Source organism: Dendrobates tinctorius, unplaced genomic scaffold (genome assembly GCF_039654945.1).
Source record: "Dendrobates tinctorius isolate UK_male_01 unplaced genomic scaffold, ASM3965494v1 ptg000035l, whole genome shotgun sequence".
NCBI lineage: Eukaryota > Metazoa > Chordata > Amphibia > Anura > Dendrobatidae > Dendrobates > Dendrobates tinctorius.
In genome coordinates, this window is record NW_027361703.1 from 17161317 (window position 1) to 17188690 (window position 27374).

A 27374-nucleotide genomic window follows, 5' to 3' on the forward strand; every position below is an offset into this window, starting at 1 on the left:
GTTGGGATAACTAAGATAAGCCCCACTGCGCCTGTGATAGCCGTGTGCCGGCATTGTGTCACGCCCCTCCGTCCGCTGATACACCCGTGTCAGTGGTGGGACTGTGACATAGTGGTGACACAGGGTCCGCTGTCCGTCGCGTTTTGGTGGCAGCGGGACTCCCGTTAGTGTCGCCCGTAAGTGGACGAACGGCGGTGGGCTGTTCGTCACATATTGGTGGCAGAGCGGTGGGATAATCCTAGAGCATTAGTGATTTGGTTTGAGCAATCATTCCTCTCACTAAAAACCTGCACGGTTCCTGCGGGAATCCTGCATCATAGGTTTTGGAGAACAGACTCAGTGGTTACTAGTCCTGAGACATTAGTGTGTACTTGCAAGTATCCCCCTCCCGTTTCTTCGTTTTCTTTTTCTATCTTTTATTTGGCAACCATGGCGGCAAAAGGAGAACCTTGGTACACCCGGCAGACAAAGGAAGTTCTTGCTGCGTTATGCACGTACCAAGGCCTTGACGCCACGAACAAAAACAGAGCTCAAATGATCGCGGCTCTAGTGCAGCTGGACAACGACCAGAATCCAGCGAGCGCAGAAGTTGGCCCAAGTTGCAATGGGGCTGCAGCAGAGGCTCCACTCCTGAGCGCTGGCCCCACATTCAACCAGAATGGGGTGGACCCCTATCTGCAAATGGCCTTGGACGAACTCCCCGCCGAAGACAGTGATGGGCGGGTGAGGCTGATCCAGCAAGCTCGAGAGAGAGCAGAGCAGCGAGCCGAGCGCCAGGCGGAGAGAGCTGAGCGCCAAGCTGAGGCTGAGAGAGCCGAGCGCCAGGCGCAGAGGGCCCATGAACTGGAGGTACTCCAGCGGGGTGGGAATGCCCTCACAGCCCGAAGCCGTGAGCCCAGCAGCGTCCAGACTCCTAAACCCCGGCCAGAGCATTTTCCCGTGATGGAAAAGGACGGGGACTTGGACACATTTCTGCGAGCCTTTGAGAAAGCCTGCAGACAGTACCAGCTGCCTAGAGACCAATGGGCAAGGTACTTGACCCCAGGGCTAAAAGGCAAAGCCCTGGAGGCATTTGCTTCTCTTCCGCCAGAAGCCGATGATGACTATGATGCCATAAAGCAGGCGCTGATCGCCAAATACCGGCTGACACCTGAGGTATACCGAAAGAAGTTCCGACACCTCCAACGTGGCCCACACGATAGCTACAGTGATGTGGTGCAAGGACTCAGGACCCACTTTGACCAGTGGATCCATGGACTGTCCGTTGAAACCTTTGAGCAGCTACGGGACCTGATGATCAAAGACCAGTTCCTGCATCTCTGCCCAGCTGAGGTCCGACAGTTCATCCTGGACCGCGAACCAACGAACGCGGACAAAGCGGCGCAGATCGCCGACAACCACGAGGCCAACCGGAAGCCCGAGACGCGGAGGCCAGTCGCCACCAGCTGGAAAGGGGGTAAGCCAGCAACCAACCCCAATGCCCCAGCTAGCCGTCCCTCCGGAGGCCCTGTCCCTGTTGCCAACAACAGGCCGGCTACTGACAGTCGCCTGTGTCACCACTGCCAGCGGCCTGGTCACTTCTTTTACACCTGTCCGAACAGGCCGAAGAACCCCCCAGCCAAGGCCCCCGGGCCCAATGCCTCTGTTCTTTTGGTGGGAGGTGTGGTTGGGAGGGCTGACGACAACGTTCAACCTGTTCAGGTGGGGGCCCGTCTTGCTACAGGCCTCAAGGACACCGGGGCTGAACGAACCCTCATCCGTCCTGGACTGGCGGCCCCTGAAGAGTTTGTTGAGGGGAAAACCCTGACTGTCACCGGGATTGGAGGCACCCGTTGTCCCTTGCCAGTGGCACGAGTTTTTCTTGACTGGGGTGCCGGGAGCGGGTTGAGGGAGGTGGGAGTGTCTGAAAATCTGCCCACTGATGTTTTATTGGGGACTGACTTGGGGAGGATGGTTGCATACTATGTCCCTGACACCCTTCCCCAAACTGATAATAAGGGTAACGTTAACCCTGATGATGTTGATGATGGGAAACTGAATGTGTTACCTGCTAATGCCTTGATGAGTAATGATGCAACTAACAACCATTCTTTCCCCAGGTACGATGCTGATGCTGATGTGAATGTACCAAAGCAAACTGATAACCATTCTTCTCCTAGGAAGGATGATGATGATGTTGATGTATCTGTGCCGACTGAACCCGTTAACCCTTTCTTTGAAGCGGTAGATGTGTCCACAGGTACCGAAGTGCTCAGCCCCGTCACTCTGCGGAGTGAGACGGATGAGGAACCCCTGGCAGGAGCAAGCAACGGTGCTCAAGAGAATGGGGAGGTGCATGGGGACCATGAGGAAGGTAATGCCATGCAGCTGACCAGTGCCACCGAGGAAGGTAACTGGCCCATAAGTAGCACTGCTCCTGAAGTGTTGGGGGTGGATGGGGAGGTAGAGCCCAGGGCAGCACCAGCTGGTGGGTCTGCAGAAATCCCCAGGGAGACAGCATACATAGCAGCTGTCACACGCAGTCAGAGTGCCCAGATCGCAGGTAACGCACTGTCTTCTGGACCCTCTGCTGCTACAGGAGAGACTGAACCAGAGGTGAACCCAGAGCCGGTTCCAGAGGGTCCCAGTAAAGAGGGGACCCTGACGTCACTTCTGGCAGCCTCCAGCATGGAGTTCCAGGCTGCTCTGCACTCAGATGCCAGCCTGGAGAAATTGAGAGGTCTCGCCGAGACGCCCACCTCCAAGTCTGATAAGGAGAGGGTGTTCTGGGAACGAGGAAGGTTGTACCGGGAGATAGTACCCGGAGATCCTAAAAAGGAGTGGTTGAGGGAAAGACAGCTGGTCGTCCCCTATCAGTTCAGAACTGAGTTGTTGCGGATTGCCCATGAGATTCCACTCGCTGGACACTTGGGGATCAGCAAAACAAAGGCACGGCTGTCTCAACACTTCTATTGGCCCAAGATGGGGACAGATGTAACACACTACTGCCGCTCCTGTGCCACCTGTCAAAAAGTGGGTAAGGCGGGGCCTGCTCTTAAGGCTCCCCTTATTCCTTTGCCGGTGATAGAGGAGCCTTTCCAGAGAATCGCGGTGGACATTGTAGGACCGCTGTCCGTCCCCAGCAGCTCCGGAAAGCGATACATTCTCACCGTGGTAGACTACGCTACCCGGTACCCAGAGGCAGTAGCTCTGTCTTCAACCAGGGCAGATAAGGTGGCTGACGCACTGGTGACCATCTTTTCGAGAGTAGGATTTCCCAGGGAGATGCTTACCGATCAAGGGCCCCAATTCATGTCTCGCCTAATGGAGGCTCTCTGTGAGAAAATGCAGGTGACGCAGCTGGTATCGAGTCCGTATCACCCACAGACTAACGGTTTGTGTGAACGTTTCAACGGTACCCTCAAACAGATGCTCCGCATACTGGTTGAGACCCAAGGGCGCGACTGGGAGCGGTACCTCCCACACCTGCTGTTCGCTTACAGAGAAGTTCCGCAGGCTTCGACCGGGTTCTCCCCCTTCGAGCTCCTGTATGGCAGGCGAGTCCGGGGACCCCTTGGGTTGATAAGAGAATCCTGGGAAGATGAGCCAAACCCCACAGAAGTGTCCATCGTGGATTATGTCATGCGCTTCCGTGACAAGATGCAGACCTTGACGCAGTTGGTGCATGACAACATGACGCAGGCTCAGGCTGACCAGAAGCGCTGGTACGACCAGAACGCCCGGGAGCGGACCTACCAGGTGGGTCAAAAGGTGTGGGTGTTGGTCCCGGTACCAACGGATAAGCTTCAGGCAGCCTGGGAAGGCCCGTACGTCGTCCACCAACAGCTCAACCCGGTCACCTACGTGGTCACGCTTGACCATGCTCGGGGTAGGCGCAAGGCCTTTCACGTCAACATGCTGAAGGCGCACTACGAACGTGAAGCTTGCGTCCTACCGGTCTGCAATCTGCCAGAGGATGGGGAGGAAGATTCCCTCCTGGACATGCTGGCCCAGGCCAAGGCCAATGGGTCCATTGAGGACATGGAGATAAGTGGTTCGCTCACCGTGTCCCAGCGGTTGCAGTTGATGGCCACCCTGGAACTCTTCCGGCCCGTGTTCACCAACCGTCCTGGGAGGACGGAGTTAGCGGTTCATGAGGTGGACACCGGGAATTATGCCCCATTACGGCGAACACCTTATCGGATCTCTGAAACGGTGCAACAAGTCATGCGCCAAGAGGTCGATGAGATGTTAAGGCTGGGAGTGATTCGACGGTCAAAGGGTGCGTGGGCTTCACCTGTAGTCCTCGTGCCTAAAAAGGATCGAACCACCCGGTTCTGCGTGGACTACAGGGGGCTCAATGCCATCACAACCTCTGATGCCCACCCAATGCCGCGCATCGAGGATCTGCTCGAGCGGTTGACAAACGCCAACTACATATCCATCATGGATTTGAGTCGGGGATACTGGCAGATTCCCCTGAGCCCTGAGGCGCAGGAGAAATCCGCCTTTATCACCCCCTTTGGACTGTACGAGTCCACGGTCATGCCCTTCGGCATGAAGAATGCCCCTGCCACTTTCCAGCGGATGGTCAACCACCTGCTTCGGGGACTGGAGGAGTACGCAGTGGCGTACTTAGACGATATTGCCGTCTTCAGTTCCACCTGGGAGGAACACCTTCAGCACCTCCAGGAGGTGCTCAAGCGTCTTCACCAGGCAGGCCTGACCATCAAGCCGGGGAAGTGCCAGATAGGCATGCGCGAGGTCCACTACCTGGGGCACCGGGTAGGCGGGGGTTCCATGAGTCCGGAGCCAGAAAAAGTGGATGCAATCGTGTCCTGGCCCACCCCCAGGACCAAGAAACAGGTGAAGTCCTTCTTGGGCACTGCAGGGTACTATAGGCGGTTCGTACAGGACTATAGCACCCTTGCCAAACCCTTGACTGACCTCACCAAGCAGAGGCTACCCCAAACAGTCAACTGGACAGATGACTGTGAGGCGGCTTTCCAAGCTTTGAAAGCAGCCCTGTGCAACTCTCCAGTGTTGAGAGCAGTCGACAGCAGTCGCCCGTTTCTGGTACAGACCGACGCCAGCGAGTTTGGCCTCGGTGCTGTGCTTAGCCAGGTCGACTCGGGGGACCAAGAGCACCCCGTGTTGTACCTGAGCCGGAAACTTTTGCCGAGGGAAGTGGCATACTCGACCATCGAGAAGGAGTGTCTGGCCATGGTGTGGGCACTGCAGCGTTTGCAGCCCTACCTGTATGGGCGCGCCTTCACGGTGGTAACCGACCACAACCCACTGAGCTGGTTGCACACCGTGTCGGGAACCAATGGAAGATTGCTCCGCTGGAGCCTTGCCCTTCAACAGTACGATTTTACTGTAAAACACAGGAAGGGCAATGAAAACGGCAATGCCGATGGGTTGTCCCGCCGGGGCGAACCCGCTGAGGTGCGCATGGCAGATTACCGAGAGGTAATGCCTCCTTAGCGCCCTCTTAAGGGGGGAGGTGTGATGTACAATGTCGGCAAGATATGTTTTCTGTTGCAATGTGCTAACAAATCCTCCATCCTAGGACATTGTAAACTGTCAGTAATAGGAATTCCTTCCCCCAGGTTTTATCAACCCTGCCACTTCCTCTGGAAGAGCAGGAATGTTAATTAGCTAGACCATCTTCCTCACACCATTTGCCTTCTCTCCTCTTCAGAGCGGGAAAAACTTCTTTGTTTGAAACGAATAAAACTATGAGAGACTATACCATAAGAACCAAATACCCTAGAGATATGAAAATCATATTTTTGTAACCTGAGCGGTCCCAGCTTCGAGACCGCGTATGTTTCGAAGTTCTACCCTGTCCAGAACATGAGATATGATTTGCGCCCAAATGGACGGTCATATCGCATAGATGTTTGATGTTTTCTTGATGGGCTCATTACGCTGGGAAACATGATACCACTGATGAGTCCATACCAGCTTCTCCCATAAAGTTATAGCTAATCTAAGTTTTGTAGCCAAAACATAACTTGGATAAGAGAGGTGGGATCAACCCAGAATGCACCTCTCTGTGATGTCACATAGGAAAGTCTATAAGGCATTCCCTGGCAGAACCAGCTCAGAACAGCTCAAGTCGTCGTGCTAGAAAGATCCAGATGAGCGGAGAAGTGCAGCTCCGCCTCCACCCACCATAGCCGCATGGTCTGCCTAAGGAACAATATGGAACTGTGAGTGTAATCTCTTTGTTTTCTCCACTTTTATTTTATACCTGTACTGTACATATTTTATGTCTCAATTTTATAGCAACTTTTATCTGTAATCACTGTCCTCTTTCGGAAAATAAATGAAATTATTTAGATCTGTCTCCATGCTCTAAGAATCGAACTATGCGCCTTTGATAGATAATCGCTACTAATTCAAGGGGTTTGCCACGGACCCTCTTAATTTAACACTGTGAATTAAGTAACCGTGACTGGTGGCAGCGCGTTGTGTACGGCTATTACGGCTTGCTGGCAGTCTAGAAGGGTCTTATATTGCTGAGTAAGGGGCTTCAGCCACAGCATTGATAATTCCCTTACTGCAGAAGCCTAATTGCCGGTTCACAACAGGCAGCCCGTCCGGCGACTAATTATCCTAGGTGCAGTTCCCTGACTGACCTGAGGGTAAGGGGGGCGCCGGAGAGCTGCGAGTTCCAAAGTGGAACTGAGAAAGTGGGATATACATAAATCCCCGCAGTACTTGGAAGATTGATAGCAGTGGTGGGGCATCCAAATTAAACTCCCCCTGCGGCAAATTGTAGAGCGAGATTAGCTTGCTGGATATTTTTGGTCACATGGTGCCAGTGTTGGGATAACTAAGATAAGCCCCACTGCGCCTGTGATAGCCGTGTGCCGGCATTGTGTCACGCCCCTCCGTCCGCTGATACACCCGTGTCAGTGGTGGGACTGTGACATAGTGGTGACACAGGGTCCGCTGTCCGTCGCGTTTTGGTGGCAGCGGGACTCCCGTTAGTGTCGCCCGTAAGTGGACGAACGGCGGTGGGCTGTTCGTCACAGGAAGTATGAAACAAGCCTTACACATAAATTTGACTTGCAACTCTTTAACATATGATTCGTTATGCAGATTCTTGTCATGTCACTACATTGTAACTGTTGCTCCTAAAAATCAAAATTTTAATTTTTTTTTATTTTGTCAATATTTTGTACAGCCACCTTTGGCTTTCAACATTACTTGAATCCTTCTGGGCATTTTAAACCATATAAAATTATGCTAGTCTCACGTTCAACATTGTATTGGATGGTAAGATATGGAGCCTGAAAGTCAAAAATTCAAAACATTTTTACCCTTTTGCTCATCAGTGTAAACAACAATCCAATATTAAAATCATATAGCCAACATCATTTATATCACAGGATACTGTAATATTCCAATGAGTCCCAGGGTACTGGGCACAGTACATATTACTCTATGCATTATATATAATACACTAGATTAATGCTCATCATTAATGTAATTACATCACTTTTTATTTTGTTAATATTAAAAAAAAATACTCTTAAATCCAAGATTTTACAAAATAATTGTAGGTAATGTGCCACATATTATGTTGAATATCTACCACTATCTTCAGCAGAGGAAGTAAAGTCACTCACAATCATTCAGATTGCTGTTCTAGCTCGGTGAATTTTGTGATATCGTCATGCATCAAGACATATAAAAACAGCAAATGAATTTCACATCTTTCCTATATAGTTTTGCTGTGTGGCTGCTTCGGTACAGCTGCATTCAGAATGACTTTCATACCGTGAAGGTTGCCTGCTAGGTCATAGTTATTGGAAAATAAAAGAATTTTGCGTCTTCCCGTCATTGGTCTCGCATTTCTCACATGCAGTGGAAGCACATTTTCTTATAATAGAGAATACAGGCATGTTGGTTTGCAGAAATCTTTTAGTTCTCCTCTGTTAGCTGTTTCCTATGAAATGAAACTGAATAATTCAGTGCTATCTGCAAACTGAAGGGCGATTTACAGACTCCCCATACATTTCTGCATTCTCTCTATATGACTGCAGATTGCCAAATCCAGACAGTGTGCAGCCGACCCACTGCCAGATTCAGAAAGAAATCACATAAAACATACAATTTAGTTCCGGCTAATGAATTTAATTCTAAATAATAAATAAAGGAAGAAAACAAAAGGAGTGTTTTTTTTCCTAATATAATGTATAACAAATACATACCGTATATTTTAAGCATATAATTAGGATAACAGAACAGCCCTAATACAAACATACAGGTCTAATACACATCTATAGGGATGAAAAACAAGTTAAAATGTGTTGTCTACTGTTGGACAACTCAAACTTCTACAATTTTGTGCTCCATGTAAAATAAAGCAATGTACTGTATGTTCACCTATCACAGTAGCATCATTCCAGCGATGCTGGCGTTGCTTTTCCCGGTGGGTGATGTCATATTAGTGACCTCCGATTCTCTGCAGCGGGCTTGCGACACAACAGTGTCAGTCTCCCTCTGGATGCAGTAACGCTGACATCACAAGAATGGCGCCATTGTGGGAGGAGTGTATACATTATTTATATTTTCCATGGGGCAATGAATTGACCAAGAAGTGATTGTGTTGTAATGGACAAACCCTTTAGTATGGATGTCCAAGCGCCACATTTATCAAGATAGAAATCTGATTACAATGAAGTCACATCAAATACCCCACATGTACCCTCTCATTTTTGAGCAGAAACATATGGAAAACAGTGGTTGGAGAACATACCTTCCTTCTTCTACTTATTTGCTAGTGGTGCCTAAAGTCATAGACTTTTCATAGACTATTAAGCATTAAAGGATATATGTATTGACATGTAGAATATGTAAGAATGTGGGGGGTAAGTTGTTTATTCTTGGTCACATAGAAAACTGTTCTTTTCTTACAAGTGCTTCTCACTAAATTAGAATATCATCAACAAGTTAATTTATTTCAGTTCTTCTATACAAAAAGTGAAACTCATATATTATATAGAGTCATTACAAACAGTGATATATTTCAAGTGTTTATTTCTGTTAATGTTGATGATTATGACTTACAGCCAATGAAAACTCAAAAGTCAAAATCTCAATAAATTAGAATACTTAACAAATAACACATGCAAAGGCTTCCTAAGCGTTTAAAAAGGTCTTTTAGTCTGTTTCAGTAGGCTCCACAATCATGGGGAAGACTGATGACTTGACTGATGACTTGACAGATGTCCAGAAGGCAGTCATTGACACACTCAACAAGGAGCGTAAGCCACAAAAGGTCATTGCTAAAGAAGCTGGATGTTCATGCTGTATCCAAGCATATTAATGGAAAGTCGAGTGGAAGGAAAAGGTGTAGTAGAAAAAGGTGCACAAAAAAGATAACTGCAGCCTTGAAAAGATTGTTAAGAAAAGGCCATTCAAAAATTTGGGGAAGATTCACAAGGAGTGGACTGCTGCTGGAGTCATTGCTTCAAGATCCACCACACACAGACGTATCCAGGACATGGGCTGCAAGTGTCACATTCCTTGTGTCAAGCCACTCATGACCAATAGACAATGCCAGAAGTGTCTTACCTGGGTCAAGGAGAAAAAGATCTGGACTGTTGCTCAGTGGTCCAAGGTGATGTTTTCAGATAAAAGTAGATTTTGCATAAAATTTGGAAATCAAGGTCCCAGAGTCTGGAGGAAGAGTGGAGAGGTGCACAATCCAAGCTGCTTGAGGTCCAGTGTGAAGTTTCCACCATCAGTTATGGTTTGGGGAGCCATGTCACCTCCTGGTGTAGGTCCACTGTGTTTTATCAAGACCAAAGTCAGCGCAGCCATCTACCAGGAAATGTTAGAGCACTTCATGCTTCCCTCTTTTGGAAACCGAAATTTCATTCTCCAGCAGGACTTGGCACCCGTCCACACTGCCAAAAGTACCAATGGTTTAGAAACAACAGTATCACTGTGCTTGATTGGCCAGCAAACTCGTCTCACCTTAACCCCATAGAGAATCTATGGGTATTGTAAAGAGAAAGATGAGACACCAGACCCAAGAATGCAGACAAGCTGAAGGCTGCTATCAAATCAACTTGGGCTTCCATAACACCTCAGCAGTGCCACAGGCTGATCATCTCCATGTCACGCCGCATTGATGCAGTAGTTGATACAAAAGGAGCCCGACCAAGTACTGAGTGCATTTACTGAACATCCATTTCAGGAGGCCAACAATTCGGATTTTAAAATTATTTTTCAAGCTGGTGTTACAAAGTATTCTAATTTACTGAGATAATGACTTTTGGATTTTTATTGGCTGTAAGCCATAATCATCAACATTAACAGAAATAAACACTTGAAATAGATCACTCTGTCTGCAATGACTCCATATAATATATGAGTTTCACTTTTTGTATTGAAGAACTGAAATAAATAAAGTTTTTGATGATATTCTAATTTAGTGAGAAGCACTTGTAAATACACAATGTCTTGGTGTCTAAGCAATGTGCTTATTTATAGATATGTGGAATGTTTCTACAAACCTTTCATGTGATTTCTGTGAACCATTTTATCATTTTTTGATACTTGCATAAAATTCACACCATATTCTTTTCTCAACTAATTATAAGACCGTAACTTCTCCCTAATGACAGCAATATAAATTGTTTGTTCTGTGCTTTCTGCCATTGTGCTTTTCTCAGCTAGTCTACTCAACCAGAATTTGCATTGCAAGGATATGCATTTTCTTAATTACCATCTAAAAGTAAGATGTTAGTTTTAGCATCTTTTGCGAGAAGTTGACGAATTTACATTTTTTTTTCTAGTCTGCTTTGGTCACTAAATGTTCCTCACACTGTGATCTCTGTACGGCTGCCTTCTGCTTGCTCCAGGGCACAAGATGTTTCATTCCATTTACAAAGAGCATTTTCAGCACCTGGTAAGTGAGAACTGTTGAAAAATATCAGACCTGAATACAACACGTTTATTAGATGCCACCCATACATCACAGTATGTTCATTGACACAGATTGGTGGCATTCACTCCTTTGTGGGCAGTTCCTTTTCCTTTCTCTTTTCCAGCCATCCCAGGCCAGGAGGCAGATCCCCCTGGCTGACGGACATGTTCTAACTGCATAGAAGTATTCACAATTCGAGGGCATGTTTTTTGCGCCTTTTAGCAACCCAGCCCAAAATGGAAAGCTACACCGCTCCCTTTTGCATAGTCTCTGGGCGCACCGGACCCTGTTAAATGGGTCTGTAGATCCTGTTTGTGGTGCTAAAATGCAGCGCCCCGCAGGGCCAGGGAACTCGGTACCAGGCCAGACGGTTCTCCAGGGGGTTGTCACGGCAGCAGTGACTCTGTCCGTGGCCCTGGGCATGCAATAAAAATGTGAGAAAAAGTTTATAGGGGATTAAGTCGTGACGCCAACCGTGGTGTTTGGCAATGATAATATGGCCGACGCTGCAGTTCACATCCACTGAGGCAGTTGATGACGCAGCAGAGTTGGTACAGCTCTCCACGGGTAGAGCTAGGCCCCAGGGCAGTTATGGTGTTAAATGTGATGGTGGTGGTCGTAGTGCAAGGCAGGTGACGCTGTAAATAAATCAGAGGACACAGTGGAGTGCAGTCTTCACACGTTTACTCAGAGTTCTTCCAGTTACAATCCCCAGCCGGGGTGCTGTGTCCTCTGGGTCGGTGGTCCAGCCAGCTCTCAGGTAATTTGGGGTACACTGTACCAGAACCCCCTTCTGATGTTCCTTCCCTGGCCGTCTTACTGCGCTGGCTCCCGCCTCTCCAGCCCTGCGCCTCACACAGTGTCCCAAGCCAGCAGCCTTGGATCCTGTCGGGCGACGTTCTCTTGGTCCCCTTGATCCTATCTGGCTGCCTTTTCAGCAAATGTGTGCGGATTTGGCTGTCACACATACAGTCAACACAGTCTCCAGTTTTCTAGCTGAGTCCTGAAGTCCCTCCACTAGTCTGGGGATGGTCCCCTACTGTGACCTGGTCCCTCCACCCGACTACAGTCGGTGTGGATTCGGGCACCACAGGTGGATTCTTCACTTCCTGTGCCCCTAGGACCCTTCTTTCTCTTCATTCTTCACTAGACTTGGGACAAGTTCCTCACTCCTCCAGTCACCTTCACAAACTGTCTTTTCTTCCTGACTTCTCCTCCAACTGTCTCCTGTTCCCATGACAACTCTCCACTCCCAACTGTCAGTTTTTCCCTAGCTGTCCAACCCCTATCTACTTCCTCCACCCACACCCTCCACCTAGTTCCTCCCTTGCCTAAAGAGCTCTAGTGTTGGGTACTAGTGTGTGGGGACTGGGTAGTGCCCCCTCCTTACCCAAGAGTAGGGTACCACACCTCTGGCTAAGGTGCAGTACCTCTGTGGCGACTGGACCCTCAGGGGCGCCACACTTGACCAGTGGGTTTTGGCAGGATGCTGAAGCTGATAGGGAGAAGACAGCCTTCACAACACAAATGGGACTATTTGAGTACAACTTTATGCCGTTCAGACTGTGCAATGCTCTGGGAACCTTTCAAAGATTAATGGAGTGCTGCTTGGGGCCCAAATACTTTGAAACGGTCCTCTTGTGTCTGGATGATATAATCATTGCTTCCAAGACCTACATGGAAAACTTGCAACATCTTGCCAAGGCATTCAAATCCCTGGCAAAGTTTGGAATGAAAATGAATCCATCAGAGTGACATTTGCTGAAACACAATGTTCAATATCTGGGGCATGTTAGCGCAGAAGGAGTGTCTCTAGATCCAGACAAGGTGACGGTTATCCACGACTGAACAGCGCCAACCACTATCTGGAAAGTCCGTCAGTTTCTTGGTCCTCTAGGCTACTACCGCCACTTACAGTAATTTCCGACTTCACGAAGTTGGCGGCTCCACTGCAAGAATTGCTGGTGGGTCAATTCGGAAAGATAAAACACAAAAGTCCTCCAATTGAATGGAATGCACGGATGTTAAAGTCTTTCCAAGTCTTGAAACAGTCCCTCACCGGGGAAGAGGTCTTGGCATATCCTAACTATAGTCTACCTTTTATCTTGCATACCAATGCTAGCAAGATGGGACTAGAAGCTGTTCTATCCCAAGTATGGAATGGACAATAAAAAGTAATCTTCTATGCTAGTAGATCACTCTGATCATCAGAAAGAAACCCCTCAAACTACAGCTTGTTCAAGTTGTAAATATGGCTGTGGTTTGGGCTATAACTGAAAGATTCAAGCATTACCTATCTAGCTCCAAATTCACTGTGTACACAGACAATAATCCGCTTACTCATTTGAATACAGCTAGATTAATTGCTCTAGAACAGAGATGGATAGCAAGATTATCCAATTATCAGTTCATGAAAAAGTATCGGGCTGGCAAGAAGAACAGTAATGCTGATGCGCTGTCTCAGATGCCGAATCCTCCCATGTGTGAAGAAGATTCTGACATGCCGGAAGAGGTAGAAATGTCAGCTTACTATCACCAGGCTGTGAAGCAAGTCTCTTGTCAAATGACTGAGAAGTCTCCAGGGTCCAGAAGTCTGCCTGCTGATCCTCTGCTCAATTTTGGGCTGAAAGAAGCACAAGACAAAGATCCAGTGATGTGCCACGTGAAGCAGCTTCTGATGGACGAGAGGTCATCTCCTGAAAAAGAAGAATACTCAGCTCTACCAACTACCAGCTGTGGAAAGACAAAAAGGTTCTTCTTTCATGAAGGCAGATTTATCCGATGCCACATCAACTCACAGGCCCATGAAATCATATGGCAAGTGATGGTACCGCAAGCAGATGTCCCAATGGTCCTAACAGTTTACCACAATCAGAGTGGCCACTTGAGCTGGAAGAAACATGAGATGCAGCATCGCGACCGCTTCTACTGGCCCAGCATGCAAAGCTCCATTGAGAAGTGGTGCAGAGAATGTGTCCTGTATGCACGAAGGAAAGATATGTCAAGCCAGAGGGCTCTTCTACAACCATCATCATCCAGGCCGGATTTTGTTTCCTGTCTCTCTTTTCCGGTCTAATCATGTCAAGGGTTAACTTTTCTCTGCCTCGTTCTGTCTTCAGGCCGGCTATTTCTCTCAACTGCATCCTGCAGGCAGTGTCAGTTATAGTTTCTGCCTACGGCATGTGTAGCTGACTCTACTTGCCCTGATTTGTCCTGCTGCTTTTGCTGACTGAACCCATGTCTGTTTATTCCCCTCTTCCCATCCCGACTCTGTGTTCCCCTTCTCGTGTTTTAACTCTCTGGTATTTGACTTGGCTTGGATCCTGACCTGCTGTTTGTCTCTTGTTTTTGGCATATCTGCTCCTGACTAATATTGACCCATTTGGCTTATTTCTGACTCTGTGCTTGTTTATTCCTTTGGTACTGCGCTACAGACTAATATTGACCCGGCTTGTTTTACTATTCCGCTGCCACCTGGTGGTAGCCTCACTGCTGCGCTGCAGGTCTGCTCCTGCTGTGTGCAGTTTTCCCTCCACTCTATTGCCATCTAGTGGAGCTGCATCTACCTCCATAGCAGAAACATGACACAGGCATTGGAGATGGTAGCCCTGGATCATGTGAAACTAATACCCAGTCAATCATGACATCAATATGCATTGACTATTGTGGACCATTATTCCCCCTTCCTAGTGGTTATACCAGTTAAGGATATCACTGCTAAGATCGCAGCTAAGGCCTTCAAAGAACATTTTTGCCACCCTTATAGTTTCCCCCACCAGGTATTGACTGATCAAGGTCCAACCTTTGAAGTGGAACTTTTACAATAATTCTGTGTGTTATGTGTATGTCAAAAACTAAGCATGACAGCTTACCACTCGCAAGGAAATAGATTATGTGAAAGAATTAACAGGGTTGTCCTGAAACTGTTGAAGACCGTACTTCTGGAACAGTGTAATCAGTGGCCAGAGAAGTTGCCTGACTTAGTGGACCTTTACAATCAAGTCGCCATCAATTCCATCGCTTATTCACCTGCACATCTGATGACAGCGAGACCAGGCAATTTGCCAGAGGATCACCAAATGGGAGCCATCAGACCTGATGATGTATTAAATCCTTCTAATTCCCATGGAATCCAAGAACAGCAGAAAGAGTATCAGAAAGTACAACAATGCATTGATGAACATCTGAACAAAGCAAGACAGAGCGAGAATATAAAAGATACATGCCAGTGAGGTCACATCAAGCTGGAGACCTCGTTCTAAAGCTCAAAGTCAGGATGCATAAATTGGATGAGCAATGGGAATCAGAACTGCACACCATCTGTCCCAAAGAACATCAGGATTATAAAGTCTACCAGATCGCAAGAGATGGGTGGAAAATGCACAGTGGTTTCTCGTGATATCCTTCAGCTGAGTTCATCCCCATACAAGATCCTTTTCTGAAAAACATCTTGTATGATGGAAACGTTGCCACAGAAGGCAGAATAAAGGAGATGTAAAATCCACCAACCTCTGAAGCGCTGTCTCTGCTCTGTTTGTGATGTCTGAACGTAATCCAAGAGGGACTCCTTGGACCAGACGTGCGCGCCTATTGTGGGTAAAGTTAACCCTGTGATACTATGAGGTGCTGTGGACTTATTTTTCTTTTTGCTAGTAACTAGAAAAGGGTCTACCTGTCCTGTATATGTAAGACACCAAAATGTTTGTTCTAATTTGGCCTCTTTCTTCCATGACTTTCGTTCAAGTGGGTGTTATGGTTCCCATGCATGCCTTATTGCATTTCTTACATTTGCCACAGATATAAATGAACATGTTTCTCATGTGTTCAATGTTTATAACTTATGCTCTGCTTATGTTACAAGTTAGATTCACAGATGAGCGAAATTTAAGGAGGAAGTGTGACGCACTGCAAAGTCAGGTGTCACAATTGTCTGTGAACTCTGATGGTGTCAGAAGCCAGCTCTTCAGCCATTTTTACACACACACACACACACACACACACACACACACACACACAAACACACACACACACACACACATACATGTAATTAGGGTAAGGGCTATTGTGAAGTCTGGTGGGCAGCAGCCCTCGTAGAAGAACTACCAAACTGAGGTACTTTCCTGAAAGCATGAGGTGCCATGGATGCCAAAGTCCAGGCTGAGAAGAGAAGTTTTAGTGCACGTATAGTGCTATATGCAGGGGGAGAGAGAAGAGCTGCTACACATTGCCAGAAAAGAGCTGGGCTCATCACACCTTGAGGGGCTGTTGGCTCAGTGTAATGAAAAACTGTGGAGAGCTGTCATCTTCATCATCATCATCATCATCATCATCTGCTCCAGTAAAAGAGGTTTTTCCTATTGCACCTGAGGTGTGAACATTGCTTACTGGGAAAAGCAGATCATGCATCCCTTCCACAACTTTCCCTTCTTTAGTCTGCCAATGATGGCCTGCTTCATTATGTGCTGATCAGCAGAGCTGATCTTTCGTGCCAATGTGTTAGGGAGAGCTACCTACAAATCCACCTAGGGGTGTGTCTAAAAACGCCATAGTAAAGTATATGTGTATGAATGCTTGAAGGACCTGTGATGAGGTCATAGCCATGTGACCCGGTGGGCATGGCTACGGACCATATAAGGTGGCCAGGGTAGGTCACATGAGAGAATGCTGGGACCCGGATGATCCGTTGTGGAAGGTCCCGCTGGGAGATGGGGCTTCCTGCCTGACAGCACGTGAATGCTGTGAGTAATGGCTGCAAGCGTCTGAGAGTTCCCTGGAGGGAATGAATGTCTGCACTGAGAAGCAGCCATGAAGTAAACCCAGACAGAGGATTTAACTCTGAGGCTAGAGAGCCTGTGTACCGGACCTTGCACAACCTGTGTGACCACAGGATAAGCAGAGTGAAGCTCTGTCATGTACGCTATGTTGTTTATATGAACTTTCTGTTGCTGTTCCTGGTTTATGATGCCTAATAAACCACATGGACTGTTGGAGTTATGTTAAGAAACCTGTGCCGGATGTGATTTGTTGGCTGCCAAGCGAGTGTCCCCAACCTTGAATGACAGCGCTACCTTACAATGTATAAGATATATATATATGTACTCGTATATATATATACTTGGCCGGGATACTTTTGCATCATTTACTGCATCAATGTGGCGTGGGATTAAGGCAATCAGCCTATGGCTATGCTGAGGTGTTATGGAAGCCCAGATTGCTTTCCTAGCAGCCTTCAGCTTGTCGGCATTGTTGGGTCTGGTGTCTCTTATCTTCCTCTTGACTATACCCCATAGATTTTCTATGGGGTTAAGGTCAGGCAAATTTGCTGGTCAATCAAGCACAGTCATACTGTTGTTTTTAAACCAGGCATTGGTACTTTTGGCAATGTGGACAGGTGTTAAGTCCTGCTGGAGAATGAAATTTCCATCTACAAAGAAGCATGAAGTGCTCTAAAATATCCTGGTAGATGGCTGCACAGGCTTTGGTCTTGATAAAACACAGTGGACCTACACCAGCAGATGACATGGCTCCCCAAACCATCACTGATTGTCAAAACTTCATTCTAGACCTCAAGCAGCTTGGATTGTGTGCCTCTCCACTCTTCCTCCAGACTCTGGTACCTTGATTTACAAATGTAGTGCAAAATTTACTTTCATCTGAAAACAACACCTTGGACCACTGAGCAACAGTCCAGTTCTTCTCTTTGGCCCAGGTAAGATGCTTCTTGTGTTGTCTATTGGCCCATGTCCTGGATACGTATGTGTGTAGTGGCTCTTGAAGCAATGACTCGAGCAGCAGTCCACTCCTTGTGTATCTCCCCCAAATTTTTGAATGGCCTTTTCTTAACAATCCTTTCAAGGCTGCAGTTATCCCGGTTGGTTGTGCACCTTTTTCTACTACACGTTTTCCTTCCACTCAACTTTCCATTAACCCCTTTACCCCGAAGGGTGGTTTGCACGTTCGTGACCGGGCCAATTTTTACAATTCTGACCACTGTCCCTTAATAGGGTCATAACTCTGGAACACTTCCATGGATCCCGGTAAATCTTAAAATGTTTTCTCGTGACATATTGTACTTCATGATAGTGGTAAAATTTAATTACGGTAACTTGCGCTTATTTGTGAAAAAAATGGAAATTTTGCAATTTTTCAAATTTGAATGTTTATGCCCTTAAATCACAGAGATATGGCACATAAAAGACTTAATAAATAACATTTCCCACTTGTTTACTTTACATCAGCACAATTTGGGAACCAAAATATTTTTGTTAGGAAGTTATAAGGGTTAAAAGTTGACCAGCGATTTCTCATTTTTACATTTTATTTTTAGGGACCACATCACATTTGAATTCACCTTGAGGGGTCTATATGATAGAAAATACCCAAAGGTGACACCATTCTAAAAACTGCACCCCTTAAGGTGCTCAAAACCATATTTAAGAGGTTTATTAACCCTTCAGGTGCTTCACAGGAATTTTTTGAATGTTTAAAAAAAATGAACATTTACCTTTTTTTAACAAAAAAATTACTTCAGGTCCAATTTTTTTATTTTACCAAGGATAAGAGGAGAAATTGGACTGTAAAAGTTATTGTGCAATTTGTCCTGAGTACGCTGATACCTGATATGTGGGGGGGAACCACTGTTTCGGCGCATGGCAGAGCTCGAAAGGGAAAGAGTGCCGTTTGACTTTTTCAATGCAAAATTGGCTGGAATTCAGATCGGACACCATGTCACGTTTTGGAGATCCCCTGATGTGCCTAAACAGTGGAAACCCCCACAAGTGACCCCATTTTGGAAACTAGACCCCCCAAGGAACTTATCTAGATATGTGGTGAGAACTTTGAGCCCCCAAGTGCTTCACAGAAGTTTATAACGCCCGGGCGTGAAAATAAAAAATCATATTTTTTCCACAAACATGATCTTTTACTCCCCAATTTTTTTTATTTTCCCAAGAGTAAGAGGAGAATTTGGACCCCAAAAGTTGTTGTCCTATTTGTCCTGAGTACGCTGGGCACACGTCGGGGCTCGGAAGGGAAGTAGTGACATTTTGGAATGCAGACTTTGATGGAATAGTCTGCTGGTGTCATGTTGCCTTTGGAGATCCTGATGTGCCTAAGGCCTCTTTCACACTTTCGTTTCTTTGGTCAGTTGCAATCCGTGAAAAAATGCAAAAGACCGTTACCGTTGTGACACCAACGCATGCCACCGGACCGTTGTTTTGACGGATCCGCTGAAGTTTAAAGGAACCACAGCCTGGAAAAGGAAAAGGAACCGCAGCCTGGAAAAGGAGAGAGAGAGAGAGAATTTTTTTCTGCCGCCAGAACGGGAATTGGGGTTAAATTTCTGGCATTCCAGGCATGCTCAGTGTAAAATAGCGGATCCATGCAGGCAAAAAACGTTGCATTGTCCGTCCACTCAAGTCAGTGGATGCCAAAATTTTGGCGGATCCGTCAAAAAACGGATCCAACGGTTGACCATCCGTCAAAATCCTCCGCTAATGCAAGTCAATGGGAAAAACGGATCAGCCAAAAAAAATGGCGGATGCGTTTTTTTTGCAAAACGGTGGATTTTGACTGATGGAAACAAACGGAAATGTGAAACAGGTCTAAACTGTGGAAACCCCTCACAAGTGACCCCATCTTGAAAACTAGACCCCCCAAGAACTTATCTAGATGTGTGGTGAGCACTTTGAACCCCCAAGTGCTTCACAGAAGTTTATGACATAGAGCCAGAAAAATAAAAAAATCCTATTTTTTTCCACAAAAATGATGTTTTTGCCACCTGTGGTGCCTAAACAGTGGAAACCCCCAATTCTAACTCCAACCCTAACCCCAACACACCCCTAACCCTAATCTCAGCTCTAACCCTAACTCTAACCCTAGCCCTAACCCTAACTCTAACCCTATCCCTAACCATAATGGGAAAATGGAAATGAATTCATTTTTTTAAATTAATTTTATTATTTTTCCCCAACTAACAGGGTGATAAAGGGGGGTTTGATTTACTATTTATGGCGGGTTTTTATATTTGGCAGCTGTCATATGCTAAAAGACGCTTTTTATTATAAAAATAGTTTTTGCATCACCACATTTTGAGAGCTATAATTTTTCCTTATTTTGACCCACTGAGTCATGTTTTTTGCGGGACGAGTTGACGTTTTTATTGGTACCATTTTCGGGCACGTGACATTTTTTGATCGCTTTTTATTCTGATTCTTGGGACGCAGAATGAACAAAAAAAATTAACATGTCTTGAATTTCTTTTGAGGGGTGCGTTTACATCGTTCCGCGTGCAGTAAAATTGATAAAGCAGTTTTATTCTTTGGATCAGTACGATTACAGCGATACCTCATTTATGTTGTTTTTTTAATGTTTAGGCACTTTAATGAAATGAAAGCAATTTTATATAAAAACAAAATAGTTATTTTGCATCGCTTTATTCTGCGAGCTATAATTTTTTTATTTTTTCGCTGATAATGCTGTATGGCAGCTTATTTTTTGCGGGACAAGATAATGTTTTCAGCGGTATCATGGTTATTTATATCCGTCTTTTTGATCGCGCGTTATTGCACTTTTTGTTCGGCGGTATGATGATAAAGCATTGTTTTTTGCTTTGTTTTTTATTTTTACTTTTAAAGGGGTTCTCTAAAGGGGTTAACTAGTGGGACAGTTTTATAGGACGGGTCGTTACAGACACGGCGATATTAAATATGTTTACTTTTATTTTTTTATTTCTAAAAAAATGAATTTATTAGACAATATTTTTTCATTTTTTTTAATTTATTTAGGGACTTTTTATAAATTATTGTTACACTTTTTTTTAGCTTTATTTTATTGTCCCAGGGGGGACATCACTGTAATATGTCAGATCGCTGATCTGACAGTTTGGACAGCACTCTGTCAGATCAGCGATCTAACAGGCTCTGCACAGGCTTCCTCCTTGCCTGCTCTCTGCAGGCACTGAGGAAGCCGCCTCCCTGCAGGCCCCCGAAGGCCCCCGTAGCCATATTGGATCCGGGTGCCTGCAGCGAGGAGGACCCTCGGAGCGACGCAGCACATCGCGTCGCTCTGGGGGTCTCAGGGAAGCGCGCAGGGAGCCCCCTCCCTGCGCAATTCTTCCCTAATCCCATGGTACACTGCGATCATCTTTCATTCAAAACTACAACTTGTAAAAGAGTGGTTGTTTCATCAGTTTATTGGATTTGTGATATTTGGCAGCTGTCATATGCTAAAAGACGCTTTTTATTATAAAAATAGTTTTTGCATCACCACATTTTGAGAGCTATAATTTTTCCTTATTTTGACCCACTGAGTCATGTTTTTTGCGGGACGAGTTGACGTTTTTATTGGTACCATTTTCGGGCACGTGACATTTTTTGATCGCTTTTTATTCTGATTCTTGGGTACGCAGAATGAACAAAAAAAATTAACATGTCTTGAATTTCTTTTGAGGGGTGCGTTTACATCGTTCCGCGTGCAGTAAAATTGATAAAGCAGTTTTATTCTTTGGATCAGTACGATTACAGCGATACCTCATTTATGTTGTTTTTTTAATGTTTAGGCACTTTAATGAAATGAAAGCAATTTTATATAAAAAAAAATAGTTATTTTGCATCGCTTTATTCTGCGAGCTATAATTTTTTTATTTTTTCGCTGATAATGCTGTATGGCAGCTTATTTTTTCCGGGACAAGATAATGTTTTCAGCGGTATCATGGTTATTTATATCCGTCTTTTTGATCGCGCGTTATTGCACTTTTTGTTCGGCGGTATGATGATAAAGCATTGTTTTTTGCTTTGTTTTTTATTTTTACTTTTAAAGGGGTTCTCTAAAGGGGTTAACTAGTGGGACAGTTTTATAGGACGGGTCGTTACAGACACGGCGATATTAAATATGTTTACTTTTATTTTTTTATTTCTAAAAAAATGAATTTATTAGACAATATTTTTTCATTTTTTTTAATTTATTTAGGGACTTTTTATAAATTATTGTTACACTTTTTTTTTAGCTTTATTTTATTGTCCCAGGGGGGACATCACTGTAATATGTCAGATCGCTGATCTGACAGTTTGGACAGCACTCTGTCAGATCAGCGATCTAACAGGCTCTGCACAGGCTTCCTCCTTGCCTGCTCTCTGCAGGCACTGAGGAAGCCGCCTCCCTGCAGGCCCCCCGAAGGCCCCCGTAGCCATATTGGATCCGGGTGCCTGCAGCGAGGAGGACCCTCGGAGCGACGCAGCACATCGCGTCGCTCCGGGGGTCTCAGGGAAGCGCGCAGGGAGCCCCCTCCCTGCGCAATTCTTCCCTAATCCCATGGTACACTGCGATCATCTTTCATTCAAAACTACAACTTGTAAAAGAGTGGTTGTTTCATCAGTTTATTGGATTTGTGTTACCTCCTTTGTCAAGTGGGCTGCTGCATCCTGATAATGCATTAGATACTTATTTTGGGAATTGATTAAAGTTCCTTTTATTTCTTTGGCTATGCTTTTTATAAAACTACAACTTTACTCACAAAAACAAGCTTGCAGATGGCTAAAAATATAAGGCTATAGCTCTTAGAACAAGGAGAGGAACTTAGGAAAGCAGAAAAATTAAAAATGTATGGTTCTTTAGAGGTTAGAGGCAGGGAGAATGACAGCCGCGTTCAGCACCACATGCAGGGGAACAGCGCTTACAGTAGCAGCTTCTTCCCTGGTGGCCATCCGTGCTCACGGAGGACAGTGTTCACTGTTCTCCGTGTGCACGTGTGCTGCAGGTGTTGTGGCCCGTATGTCCGGGTCAAAACGACATGTCTGCATGTTTTGCACACAGACACACGATCTGTGAAAACACGCTGACATCTGCATAAGTGTGTCAGTGTCTCTGGTATGTGATAAAACTGTCACTACACGTACCGGAGCCACTGACGTGTGAAACAGGCCTCATACATGCCTAGAAGTCCAGGTCACGGGACCGGCACTCAGACTGGGCGCTGTGGTCCATATGTGTACTGTGGAATATGGCTGTCTGTCCCTGGCCTTGAGCTACTTCTCACCTGCATTCTGGCATTTTGATTGTTATTTTTTAGAAGTTGAAAAACAAAATGAATGTCTACAACGGGTACAAGGAGAGCAGATGGAAACCATTGATTATTATAAGAGCGTCTATATTTCCGTATTTAGAATGGAAGTAAAAGAGCATCGCGCAGAACTTTATTTTCCCTGATAAAACTGACTCATAATAGAACCCCGACACACCCCATAATAATCAATGATCCCCCACGATTTCCATTTGTATTAATTATGCAACTATTTGACTTAAGACGTTCTGCTTGTTTCTAAAAACAGGACAAACAGAACGTACATATGTAGGTGTGAACGTGGTCTAACTATTATATTACATCACTTACATTCATGGCTACAATTGAGTGGAAAGTGCAATTTCAATGTAATTCACGTTTTTCCCAAAATTTAACTAACTGTAGAGTTTCTTGGGACTGTACTGTAGGTTTCATTTACATTATCATTGTTATCAGTGGTGTTACAGTTTTTTGTTTAGGGGAAGGATAGGATGCAAAGATCATGCCTCAGGGCTTGGACCACAGATCTTTCCTAACCCTAGCAATGCCCCTGATACAGACTATCTCTCTATAGATGTACAGTATATACTATATATTATTTCATTGCTTATAAAGCTAACAGCAATATAAAATCTCTTTGTTATATTTAATACAGCATCAAGGAATCAGAATCCAGACCAGCATCAAGCTCCATGTCATGCTAATGGTATGACCAGAAATGCTACTAAGTCTGGACTGGAGAGAAGACTAAATTATGGCAGAGCTGTGACTGCCTACTCCGCAGGACTAAGAGGTATCCTATTGATTTTTACATACATTTTTGAGGCAAAGAGATAATCACAAATGAGCCCAAAAACAAACATCCAATGATTTTAGTATAAAAGAATTTTAAAAATATCACACGATCACTGATGTAGGAATTAGAACTTTTTTTTATCCTTTGTGGGATTCTCCACTCAAAGTATAATGACCAAAAGTATTGACACCCCTGCAATTCTGTCAGATAATACTCAGTTTCTTCCTGAAAATGATTGCAAACACAAATTCTTTGGTATTATTATCTTCATTTAATTTGTCTTAAATGAAAAAACACAAAAAGAATTGTCCTAAAGCCAAATTGGATATAATTCCACACCAAACATAAAAAAGAGGGTGGACAAAAGTATTGGCACTGTTCGAAAAATCATGTGATGCATTGACACCCTCAGCCTAATACTTGGTTGCACAACCTTTAGCCAAAATAACTGCGACCAACCGCTTCCGGTAACCATCAATGAGTTTCTTACAATGCTCTGCTGGAATTTTAGACCATTCTTCTTTGGCTGACTGCTCCAGGTCCCTGATATTTCAAGGGTGCCTTCTCCAAACTGCCATTTTTAGATCTCTCCACAGGTGTTCTATGGGATTCAGGTCTGGACTCATTGCTGGCCACCTTAGAAGTCTCCAGTGCTTTCTCTCAAACCATTTTCTAGTGCTTTTTGAAGTGTGTTTTGGGTCATTGTCCTGCTGGAAGACCCATGACCTCTGAGGGAGACCCAGCTTTCTCACACTGGGCCCTACATTATGCTGCAAAATTTGTTGGTAGTCTTCAGACTTCATTATGCCATGCACACGGTCAAGCAGTCCAGTGCCAGAGGCAGCAAAGCAACCCCAAAACATCAGGGGACCGCCGCCATATTTGACTGTAAGGACCGTGTTCTTTTCTTTGAATGCCTCTTTTTTTCTCCTGTAAACTCTATGTTGATGCCTTTGCCCAAAAAGCTCTACTTTTGTCTCATCTGGCCAGAGAAGATTCTTCCAAAACGTTTTAGGCTTTTTCAGGTAAGTTTTGGCAAACTCCAGCCTGGCTTTTTTATGTCTCGGGGTAAGAAGTGGGGTCTTCTTGGGTCTCCTACCATACAGTCCCTTTTCATTCAGACGCCGACGGATAGTACGGGTTGACACTGTTGTACCCTCAGACTGCAGGGCAACTTGAACTTGTTTGGATGTTAGTCGAGGTTCTTTATCCAACATCCGCACAATCTTGCGTTGAAATCTCTTGTCAATTTTTCTTTTCTGTCCACATCAAGGGAGGTTAGCCCCAGTGCCATGCGCTTTAAACTTCTTGATGACACTGCGCACGGTAGACACAGGAACATTCAGGTCTTTGGAGATGGACTTGTAGTCTTGAGATTGCTCATGCTTCCTCCCAATTTGGTTTCTCAAGTCCTCAGACAGTTCTTTGGTCTTCTTTCTTTTCTCCATGCTCAATGTGGTACACACAAGGACACAGGACAGAGGTTGAGTCAACTTTAATCCATGTCAACTGGCTGCAAGTGTGATTTAGTTATTGCCAACACCTGTTAGGTGCCACAGGTAAGTTACAGGTGCTGTTAATTACACAAATTAGAGAAGCATCACATGATTTTTCGAACAGTGCCAATACTTTTGTCCACCCTCTTTTTTATGTTTGGTGTGGAGTTATATCCAATTTGGCTTTAGGACAATCCTTTTTGTGTTTTTTTATTTAAGACAAATTAAATGAAGATAATAATACCAAAGAATTTGTGTTTGCAATCATTTTCAGGAAGAAACTGAGTATTATCTGACAGATTTGCAGGGGTGTCAATACTTTTGGCCACAACTGTATATGTTTATTCACAAATAAGAATAATCCTGCAGATTGTATTAAATATAACACATGTACAGAATAAATCCTGAAGATTTTGCCATTTGCATTTACCCTTTACCATAATTCCTTGGTTTTTCTTTTTCAATTCTTTGCATGTATTAATGTTTTTTTTAAACTATAACGCATTGTTTTATGTAAAATCAAAATTAATCAATTACCCATAAAAGAATGTTCCTGTGGTGAGATCACCGCAGAGCGGTACCAGGAGCCAGCAGGGATCAGACTATTTCCTATTTATTTTAATGAGCTATGACAAGCCTACTGTTGAATAATATTAGCCGAGCTTTAAGTTTTAAGTGTAATTTAGTAGTCAGCGATGGTACATAAACCACTGGACTCAGAGGCATAGCTAGGGTTTCGGTTCAGGGGGGGCGAAACTTCTGAGTGGGCCCCTAACTAGGTAACTTTGATTACAACTCGGTGGCGCCCCCTAATAGTGGATGTAGGAGATGACTGCATTGTTACTGAAAATAATCCCTATATAAAGACCAACATGGATATTACCGCCATATGGTCAGTGGTAGATTCCAGTCCTACAAAACATACAAGTGATTACTGCACAGTTATAGTTGGTGTCTTACCGCTGACGATCCTTCTGATGGAATCGTTATTGTTCCCATCTTTTCCATCTGGCCCAGACCGACATGACAACTACTCCAGCCAGGACTCGGCTACAGAGATTACAAGAAAGACACATTTCACTTCTCATATTCCAGCTCCATCACCATGTATCCCCAACCTGTACAAACCTCTCACCCTGCTGATACCCCAATGCTGAGCTGCTGCTTCCGTATGTGTCCCTATTACTGCACTTGATACCACAATGCTGAGCCGCTGCTGCTGTATGAGTCCCTATTACTGCACCTGATACCCCAATGCTGAGCCGCTGCTGCCATATGTGTCCCTATTACTGCACCTGATACCCCAATGCTGAGCCGCTGCTGCCGTATGTGTCCCTATTACTGCACCTGATACCCCAATGCTGAGCTGCTGCTGCCTTATGTGTCCCTATTACTGCACCTGACACCCCAATGCTGAGCCGCTGCTGCCGTATGTGTCCCTATTACTGCACCTGACACCCCAATGCTGAGCCGCTGCTGCCGTATGTGTCCCTATTACTGCACCTGATACCCCAATGCTGAGCCGCTGCTGCCGTATGTGTCTCTATTACTGCACCTGATACCCAAATGCTGAGCCGCTGCTGCCGTATGTGTCACTATTACTGCACCTGATACCCCCTATACACACGCGGCTCCGCTCTGTACACGCTGTACACACGCGGCTCCGCTCCATACACACGCAGCTCTGCTCCGTACACCTCGTACACACGCAGCTCTGCTCCGTGCACCCCATACACACGCAGCTCTGCTCCGTACACCCAGTACACACGTGGCTCTGCTCCATACACCCCGCACACACGCGGCTCTGCTCCGTGCACCCCGTACACACGCGGCTCTGCTCCGTACACCCCGTACACACGCGGCTCTGCTCCGTACACCCCGTACACACCCGGCTCTGCTCCGTACACCCCGTACACACACGGCTCTGCTCCGTACACCCCGTACACACACGGCTCTTCTCCGTACACCCAGTACACACATGGCTCTGCTCCGAACACCCCGTACACACACGGCTCTGCTCCGAACACGTTGTACACACACGGCTCTGCTCCGAACACCTTGCACACACACGGCTCTGCTCCGAACACCATG

At 45.6% G+C, this 27374-nt stretch overlaps 1 protein-coding gene across 1 annotated transcript in view; it reads left to right on the forward strand.

Annotated features, from left to right (window-relative positions):
• The window catches only part of LOC141087819 (uncharacterized), a 198747-nt gene that overhangs the window by 60533 nt on the left and 110840 nt on the right, over positions 1-27374 (forward strand). The window contains exons 8-9 of the mRNA XM_073573661.1: positions 10803-10915; positions 23647-23784. Of these exons, the coding sequence (XP_073429762.1) occupies positions 10803-10915; positions 23647-23784 (251 nt within the window). The remainder of the gene's footprint in view (positions 1-10802; positions 10916-23646; positions 23785-27374) is intronic.